This window comes from Cynocephalus volans, chromosome 9, assembly GCF_027409185.1.
Source record: "Cynocephalus volans isolate mCynVol1 chromosome 9, mCynVol1.pri, whole genome shotgun sequence".
Classification (NCBI taxonomy): Eukaryota; Metazoa; Chordata; class Mammalia; order Dermoptera; family Cynocephalidae; genus Cynocephalus; species Cynocephalus volans.
In genome coordinates this window covers 76,360,852-76,370,751 of record NC_084468.1, presented here as the reverse complement: position 1 = coordinate 76,370,751, position 9,900 = coordinate 76,360,852, and the positions used below count along the sequence as shown (strand labels likewise).

Below are 9,900 nucleotides of genomic sequence, written 5' to 3'. Positions count from 1 at the left end.
AAATAATGATAGATAACATCATTTGAGCATTAATTCGCGTCAGGCACTTTTCTAAATGTTCTTTGCATGCACTATTACATTAACCTCCGAACTTCAGGGGAATTCACAAGGTAGGTACAATTACTAATATTATTATACACAGAAGGAAACTGAGCAGTTATTTGCTGGAGTCATCCAGCTAGTAAACTGTGGACATGCAACCAAGCATTCAAAACCCAGAGCCCAAGTTCTTGTCTGCTACATTGGAAGAAAAAGATCAAATACGCATCACTTTCTTGAACAGTCAGAGGCAAACTTAGGATCAACAATCCACTTAATGGATGCCCATTTGACGAATGGACAGTTGCCTGATTACACAGTTAGACTCCTTGCTGCCTCCAAGCTCATTTATTGAAGTAAATTAGTTGTGCTTCGTTACACAATTGAATTCACAATGAATTGTCGCATACGGTAAGTATCTGAACGTCTTAGAGGGTAAGAAGCTTAAGCCTATTATTTTCAGGTTCTTAATTTTTTTTTTTAATGATTAAAAAAAAAAGCCAAGCAAGGTTACAGAAACTGTGATATAGTAAAGATTTACGTTAAACAAATGAACACCTTTAACACACCCACTATGACAAAGTGTTTGAAGCCACTGACCTAACAGGTCCAAGCCTAACAGGTCCAAGCCGTGTGACTCTGAGGTCTGGCCAATGGCTTCCTGGCATCCCCGCGATAGGACCTGGTAAAAACTCAGACACCCTGACTTAAGCATTGATACTGTCTGTAATTTAGTAGACGCGGTGGAGCAGCCACCTGAGGGCTCCGTTCACCCACCCCGCTCTTAAGTACCGAGCGGTGCCCGCGGGAAGAGCAAGGGAGTCAGGAGCGCAGGCGGAACCAAAACGCCAGCCCCCGCCCGCTCGGGGACAGTGTTTCCGCGGACACCGGGGGCGGGGCCTGGCCGGCAGGGCTTGACGAGCGGGAAGAGAGGAACGCTGGCCCGGCTGGCGGAGGACGCAAGGAGGCGCTGGCTGCCAGACCATGCTGAGCCGAACGTGCGGCAGGCTCGCCTCAGTGCTGCGGGGAACACTCGCGCCGCCGTCTGAGGTCGCCCGTAGGTGCCTGCACGCGTCGGGGTCGCGGCCGTTGGCAGACCGGAGCGAGAGGGCGGAGGAGCCGCCCCGCACTTTCGATCCCGCGCTGTTGGAGTTCCTGGTGTGCCCGCTCTCCAAGAAGCCGCTCAGGTGAGATCCCCAGGCTTCGGGTTTCCCTTCGCGGCCTCCCGTTGCGGAGAGGGGAGCCTTTCAGGTCACTCCGGGTGTTCTCCGCTGCCATTTTCTGGAGGAGGCCCTCGGGGAGCCGAGTCCCGGACCTGCCACATCAAACCGCCGGCCTGCGGGAATGGATCCAAGGGTTTCTGGGTCCGCCGCTGGCTGCGCCTTCGGGGCAACGGGGGACCTCCCAAGGACGACCGAGTCAGAGTGCCTGGGGGCGGGGCCTATTTATAATTTCTTAAAAGGTCCCTAAGTGAATCTTATCTAAAGCCAGGTTTATGAACATAGAGATTTAGGGCAAGTCCGAGGCATTCAGGTTTTTAAGCCAAGATGATGAAATATTGTAGTACCCTCCAGATTCTTGTAAATGTGACGTGTACAACGGATGCATGACCATCTTAAGCGTTTAAACTATGTGTGCTGCCCATTGGCAGCTAGTGTGGGCCAGCTGGTTTTGTAAAAAAAAAAAAAAAAAAAAACCGCTTTAACCTTTAATATAGTTCGAGGCTACTGAAACTGAGTATTAATAACGCCAGTATTACAAATTTCATAACTAAACACCAAAATGTTAGTGGTTGGTTGTCTTTGGATGGTAGATTGCTAGCTAGTTTTATTTTATTTTATTTATAATTTTATTTTATTTTCATATTTCTTTTCTAGATTTTTTTCCCTATAATGAACATGTTCAATTTCCTTAAATCTTGAAATTACCATTTGATTTACCTTTTAGTTATTTGCATAACTAGCTCACTGCAGACCCAATTGCTTTCGAAAGTTTCCTCATTTTCTGACCTCTCATCTTAAACTTTTATTTTGCATATTTTGATTTTTCAGTGGTTTCCTTCCAATGGATCAGTTAAGTTTCTCTATTTAGCATTTATTCTGAAAGGAAGAAGTTGAATTTTCTTCTAGTTTCTGTTCCAATAGTAAATTAACAGGGATGGTTTGGGGGTTAACTAAAGTAATGGAGGAATATTTGGATAAAAGGAGATCTTTTCTGACTGCTATGAGAAAAAAATTAAGGCATAACTTGGGAATAAAGTGAAGAATGGAATGTGAGAGAAACATTAAATGAGAACAATTGTAGGTTTTAGGAAAACTGGTTGAATTGGTTATTGCTGCTTTTAGAATTAAAGAAGACTGTTCTGAGATTAACTCTATATCAAGAATTAGATAAATGGTGTTATTTATTGAACTTCAAGCCCTTCCGAGCACTTTGTTTTCCACAATTCATTTTGTTGTTGTTTATTTTCCCCCTCAGATATGAAGCATCAACAAATGAATTGATTAATGAAGAGTTGGGAATAGCCTACCCAATCATTGATGGAATTCCTAATATGATACCACAGGCAGCTAGAATGATACATCAAAGTAAGAAGCAAGAAGAAATGGAGCAGCGCTAGATCATAATTTTAAAAATACAACAAATTTTCTTAATACTATATACCTTTTAAGACAAGGTGGTGGGTAATAAGTGGGGGAGAAGAATGTTCCTGTCTCTTCCTACATTGACTGTTCTTATTCCACTGGTCTCTTTAGCAGGACTGTTCTACTCAGCCTCTGTGGAAGAAAACTTCCCACAGGGCTGCACTAGCACAACCAGCCTTTGCTTTTACAGTCTGCTCTTGCCAATTACTGTACCAGTGTATGTGTTCTTCCATCTTTGGACTTGGATGGGTATTAAACTCTTCAGGCATAATTAATGCAACCAGAGTCAAGATCATATGTGTATTAGTGATATGTCTTGGGCACCAAACTCTGAAAGCTCGACTAGAGGGAAATACTGTAGACCCATTTAGTTTGCAGGAAAGATGCTTTGCCTTCCTTATGTCAGGCTTAGGACTATGGGAGGGTTAAGCTGCAGAAGCTTCTTTTATTGTACTCTTGTTCTGCCCTTGTTTTTTGAAGGTTCTGATTTATAACTGCTGTATCAGAAGAAACGTTTTGGTGAAGTTCTTTGGAGATTAACACCCCAAATCATCATCTTATGACTATTATCCCATTCATCTAAAAGTCATGTAAAATTTTGTTTGTTGAGCTTCTTTGCTCTTTGGTAAAGTCACACGTTAGGGATGACTGAAATAATTCCAAAGGAGCTATGTTGGAATAGTTGTAGAGAAATGAGTTTGAACTAGTGTGATATAAAACCATATAATAAAATGGAAATTTCATGTACTTACAAAAATGCTGAGCTTGTAAAATTACCTTTCATTTTCTTTGGCATCAAATGCTTACATTAATAATAAAATAAGGTGTTGACACTTTACCATTAAATGTAATGTTTGCAGTAGTCTTGTTTTTGTCACAAGAGTGTGGTACTAGAGGAAGAAAAATGTAAAAATGTTATAAATAAAAAATGTAGGCTCTGTTTAGAGAGGCACTTAATACTCAAAATCAGATTGTTTCCCAGGAAAGTGGGTACCTTTGGTGGGTAGGGTTGAGAGCTGGGAACACTTACAAATAGCTGATACTTCCCTCTTCAGTGCAGAGCCATGTTTTGAGCCACATTTTAGTTTATTTTCCTGCCTTAAGAGATCTAATAACACTACTAAGGGCATGAGCATTCCACACATTAATAGCTCCCAATTTTGTGGAACGTTCAACAAGACTGATAGAACATGGAATGATAACTATTTCTGAAGTACAGCATAAATGTTTCAGTATTTGCCCTAAAGAACATAAATTTAATTGGTTCATTATTGGAATCTTAAAATGGTTTAACAAACTGTAGACAGTGATTCTTCCCCATTGAGAGAAAATTAAAACAAGTTACATGTGTTTTCTAGTGCATTAATTCAATAAATACTGTAGTAAAAATCATATTTTAAAATGACCCTATGACAATATACAAATAACCTGGAAAATCCCATCATTTCCTGAAGATTTTTTTTTTTTTTTTTTTTTTTGGTGGCTGGCTGGTTTGGGGTTCTGTGTTCTTCATAATTAACTCAAAATCTCACATTTAACCACTTCAGTGTAAATGAAACAATTTTTGATAAAACAAGTGCTGTATCCTGAGAAGACAATTTCAGCTTTAGGAAGCTGAGCATTTTAGAGGAAACTGACAAGCATGCTCTTGCAGGAGTACAGTATTTAACTCTATCCTCTCATTAATAGAATTTATTTAACAATCACTTGTATAGTACAAACTGTACATGAATAGATACAATTATAAGTATATTATACTTAGTATTCTTTAATCTTTCAGCCCAAGGGACAGGTAATATTAGCACCATTTTAGAGATGAGGAAACTGAAGCGCAAAGAGATTAAGTGACTTGCCCAAGGTAACAGCTAATAATTGGGCTGAAATGTAAACCATCTCGCCATTTGGCTTCAGTCTGTTTTCTTAACCACTATTCAATGTGCCTTTTTATTCTGAGTAAATTCATCCTTCTATTTACAAGAAAAATAGAATCAGGAATCAAAATGCTTAGATTCTAATTCTACTCAAGTCTGGACAAGGTGCCCTTATTGTTTAAAGCATCAGATGTTTCATTGTAGCACTTAACCTTGTGCTGTAATTGCCTGATTTTTGTCTTATGTCTATACAATAAGCTCTTGTTCAATATTTTTTTCTAATGCTTAGCACAGAGCAGTCAATAAGGACTTCCTGAGTGAACTCATGGCTCTCACAGGCCTTATAACTTTAGCCAAGTTATTTCACACCTCTGTGCCTTATCTTTAGGGCTAGAAATCCTTTCTCTGCTTCTTTCATAAAATTGTGAGGATTAAATTAAATTTACCTCGTAAAGTAAAAGTACTTTGTAAAGAACTAAGAAACTGAGTTCTAGAAGGGCAGCATGAGGAGCTAAACTGAGTTCTTGAATGGTAGCATGAGGAGCTCTGTAGACCTGTTTCGTAATGAAACAAGCTTAATGGGTGAAAATTAGAAATCAAGCAACCCTTTAAAGTGTCTGGAGGCACTTGCATTTCCATTTCTTTTTTTGGGGGGTGGGGCAGTAAACATGAATGAAAATGTCAGTTTATGAAGAATCCGTGCACATCCTTGACACCTCACACCTTCTCTAGGTCAGAAGCTATGGAGAAGTGGAGAAGGGCTCATTTAGACTCTATGCATTTTCAATCTGACTTTAATATCTCTCCATAGCAGTATTTTCTCAGTCTCTGACTGAATTCCCTCTACGTGAATCCACCTAGGTTCCTAGGTGCCTCCAGGCTATAGTACTTCTTCCTCATTGTTTTCTAAATCAACTTCACTGCTTGTAATGAAGGGGAGGAGAGGAGGAAACAACAACAACAACAAGTGTCCGGAAGTTGTCATAAAGACATACAGCAAACGAAGAAACATTTAGAAAAATCTACTGAAGTCAGTAGGAACAGCGAGTTTGTGGCATTTGATCCACCAACCCCTTCTTTTCTCCTCCCGCTCAGCTCAGAGTGATGGCTGCCCCAGGAAGGTATGGCCAAGAATACGGTTCGCCCTTCCCCCAGCTAGTAAATGGCTATGGTATATCCTGGGAGGTGCAGGCCACCAGCATAGTAAAGGTAATTGTGTAATTATGCAGAACAGTATACAGTATAAGTGCATATTTTTCCTTTCTTAACTGATTTGCAGAGCAATCATAGAAAATGATATATATACAATTATATTTTGGGGCCTGTAATATATATATTTGGTATTAACAGCACAAAGGAAATGGATGTGATCAAAGGTGTATTTGGAGTAAGGAAATAACACCAGATAATTCGAGTTCATAGGAACACATGAAGAGAACCAGGAAAGGTATATAAGGTTAATATAAGTAATGCTATAAATATCTACTTCTCCTTTCTTCTCTCAGTTTAAGAGACATCAAATTATATAAAGCAATTATTACAAAGTATTATTAGTTTGCAACGCATAGATGTAATATTGCATAACAATAATAGAGAAAGAGGGAAAAGGAATAGAGCTATATAAAAGTTATGTTCCTATATTTTCACCTGCACTCTTATGAACAGATCTGCAGGTTTAAAAGATCTCTTAGACCTTCATACACTACTGGTAAAAATACAAAATGCTGCTGCTTCTTTGGAAAACAGTTGGCAGCCCCTTAAAAGGTTAAGCAGAGTTATGTATGACCCAGCAATATCACCCCTAGGTATATATTCAAGAGAACTAGACCTCTTGCCTTCTTAGAGACTCCTAAAATTATCTTCCTAATCCCCTCAACTGTATGACTTAGAGGGATTATCTTTAACCACCTCCTTAATGAGATCCTTCTCACCAGCTCTAAGTGAGAACTTCCCACCCTTTGGGGAAAAAAGGGGGCCCAACACAACATACTCTTCCTCTTCATTTGCTTCCAATCCTGCAAAGAGGGGGCTTTTAAGGAGGCCCCTCTGAACTTCAGACTCTGCATCTGTAAGAGGAAACGATACCTACTTCCAGACCAGGTGGGAGTTTTAAGTGAGGTAGAAAACATGAAACTACCTAATATAGCCAAGAGCCATAGTAGATTCTCACTACTATGGGTAGTAGTGGGGAGAAAGTCCTGTCCACTCTCCAAGTTTTACCCCCTTTCCCAAGTTTTCTCCCTCTTAGTGAAATGCTCCATTTGGAGGGGATTGTTGTCTTCTGCACATGCCACTAGGTGGCACTTCTGGCTGATTCATGGGATCACTGGCAACCAGCCACTCAGAAGGAACCAGAAAGAGGACTGTACTTGAAAAATGGTGAGCTAGGTAGCCATATCCCACAGACATTTATTTAGCATCTACCAGAATGCCATGACAGCTGAAGTGAATCCTGAAAAATGAGTGCGAATAACCCAGAGGAGAAGACAGAATTGAAGAGAGGAGGTAACAAAGGGGGAGGGATGGAGGTAGGATGGGAAGAGGCTTCCAGGCAGAAGGAAAAGCATGTGTGAAAACACAGGAAAGAGACTGTGGCCCATTTAGGAAACGGAACTAGTTCCAAATGACTAGACTGAAGTACACTACGTATGTGGGGCAATGGTGGGAGATAAGGCTGGAGCTGTACATGGGGCACATCAGGAAGGATTTAGGAGCTGTAATACAGTGTTAATGAAACTGGACTTTGGTGCCTGATTTTCAAATCACTTTTATTTGTACAACTGATAAACACTATGATTCGTCTTCCCAGAAAAAGTGTGCAAAATTACAGGGAGTTTGTATGTTAGACCCCTGCTATGGCAGGTGTTTGTATTTGCCCTGTCCAGTACAGTAGCCACTTGTCACATGTACTGTAGATATTGAGCACTTGAAATGTGGCTTGTGTGACTGAGGAACTGAATTTTAAATTTTATTTATTTTGATTTAATAGGTTATATGTTGGACAGCACAGCTCTAGACTGTTTTTCCCACTGCTACCAATGAGAGTTTTCTCTCTTCGAAATTCTTCAAAGACTAAACCTTATCTACAGCAGGGGTCCACCTTATTGGACATATAGATACAGGAGATTTCCAGCCTCACAGAAAGATCTATTGGACAGTGTTGCTTTAGATACAAGGAGACCAATTAAAGGGCTATTTCAGTGATGGGACAGGAGATGATAACTCAAACTTCAAGCATTGGCAATAGGTTTATAGAGGTATTAAGAACTAGAATTGTCAGGACATGGCTGGTTTATTAAATATGGGGCAAAGAAGATAAAGGAATGGAAGATGATTGTGGCTTCTGCCTGAAGATATTTGGCGGTACCACTCCAAGCTGTGGAATATAGGAAACACATTTTGGGAATGAAAAATGATAATTTTCTTCTTGAACTTGTTGAGATTAAACAGCCAAGAGGTATGCAGGAAGAGACACAGACTACATAGAAAAATGGTTGTGGTGCTGGAACACATTAATTCCTCTAGGTCAGAGGTATACATCTAGGTATCATCAGCATGGAAGTAAGAACTGAAGCCACGGAGCTGATAAGGAGTATGTGTAGAGTGAGAAAAGGTGACTACTATAATAGCATTTTAAGCCAGGGGATTGTAAGAAAAGGATGCAAAGGAAATGAAAAAGCCAAGAAAAGGAGAGCAGCTGTCCAGCAGTTCAAGACAGTTTCAAGGAGAAAGTAGTCAACAGTTCCAGAAATTACTTAAGATGGAAATGGACAAGTTGCCACTGAACTTTGCAACAATAAAGTCATCTGTGACTTACCAGAGCAGTTTGAGTGGAAGTGAGGGGCTGGAGGGCAGACCACAGTGTTAAGGAGAGAATAAAGCAGGACTTAGGGAAAACAATTGTATATTTTTATGAAAAATCATAGGAAGAAGAGAAAGGGGAATGTACAATAGAAGACAGAAATTTTAAAATTGGCATCTTAATGGCAAAAATGTGAGTATGTAAGAGCCTGTGGTGAAGCAATTGAAGATGAGAATATAAAGAGTGGGGAAATGGAGATTTTGAAGGAGGTGGAAAAGAATGCAATCAGAGCACAAGTGGAGCATAAGACACCACTTCTCAGAGACAGAGGGAGGAAAAAACAAAGGGTGATGGAAGTGGGTTTATAGAGACTAACGAGCAGGAGACTCCAGAGGTAGATCCCACCTATCAAGTTAGGTCTCCTGGGTGAACCTCACACGCCAGGTACAAGTAATTTATTTCTCTTTTTTTCTATAACAAACATGATTCAGAATATATATAAAATAGATTAAGTGAAGTATATTTTATTTTTTCTCATTTTATGTCTGCTTGAGAATACAAGTACCACTTCCTAACAGAGGAGAAAGCATTTAGTCAATTTAATTTAGTGTGACTGTATTTTAAGAACTGGGATCTTGTACCCTCTTAGTGAAGTATCAGTTTCAAAACTTGCTCTCATTTTGTCTCTCCTTTACTGTGAGCTTTTCTTGTAAAACCTTGAGCCAAAGGAACTCCTAAAAAAAATCATCTTGTTGCTTGGGGATTGAGGTAAACTTCTAATTCAAAGTTGTCCAAGTAGATTGTCCCCAGTCAAAAAGCTCACCATCTTGAAAGAAGAAAAATGAAATGTGTTCATTTATGTATTCAAAAGTTTTAAAACCTACAGTGGCAGACTTCCCAAGGCATATTAAATTTTTATAGTTGCTGCTTGTACTAGGTCTGTTTCTTTGTGACAGCATGTTCATTTTCCTTTAAGGAACTACCCCTTCCCCATTGGATGCAATTTTAGTGGAACTGTCAATCATCCCACCCTTTCCTGGCCATGGGACGTGTATGAGACCCAAGCTAGGCAAATAAGAGCATCTCTGTTTGGGATTTTTAAAAGTTTTATTGAGATATGAGGCATGCAGTAAATTATACAAATTTGTTGAGTTTTGGAATATATACCCATGAAAACATTCCCACCTAGAGATAATGAATACATCCATCATCCCCAAAAGCTTCCTTGTGCTTTTGTAATCCTTGCCTCTCCACCCTCACCTCCATCCCCTGGCAACTGTTGTGCTGTCACTGTACTTTAGCTTGCATTTTCTAGAATTTTTTTATAAATGGAATCCTACAGTATGTAGTCTTCTTTGTCCAACTTCTTTCACCCAGCATGATTATTTTGACATTCCTCCATGTTGTTGTATCAATAGTCCATTCCTTTTTATTGCTAAATAATATCCTATTGTATGGACAGACCACAATTTACGTACTCACTATTGATGGACATTTGAGTTGTTTCCAGTTTTTGGCTATTATAAATAAAGTTGCTATGAAC

General features: G+C 39.7%; 2 protein-coding genes across 2 annotated transcripts; both read left to right on the top strand.

The window, feature by feature from the left end:
* The first annotated feature begins 905 nt into the window (after positions 1-905).
* PYURF (PIGY upstream open reading frame) lies at positions 906-2,668 on the top strand. The gene is made up of 2 exons (XM_063107670.1): positions 906-1,226; positions 2,518-2,668. Exons 1-2 carry the CDS (start codon positions 1,024-1,026, stop codon positions 2,657-2,659), a joined length of 345 nt encoding a protein of 114 aa, XP_062963740.1. The 5' UTR covers positions 906-1,023; the 3' UTR covers positions 2,660-2,668.
* A 61-nt stretch (positions 2,669-2,729) lies between these two features.
* On the top strand, positions 2,730-3,510 carry PIGY (phosphatidylinositol glycan anchor biosynthesis class Y). Its single transcript, XM_063107672.1, has one exon. It carries the CDS (start codon positions 2,744-2,746, stop codon positions 2,957-2,959), a length of 216 nt encoding a protein of 71 aa, XP_062963742.1. The 5' UTR covers positions 2,730-2,743; the 3' UTR covers positions 2,960-3,510.
* The last annotated feature ends 6,390 nt before the right edge of the window (positions 3,511-9,900 follow it).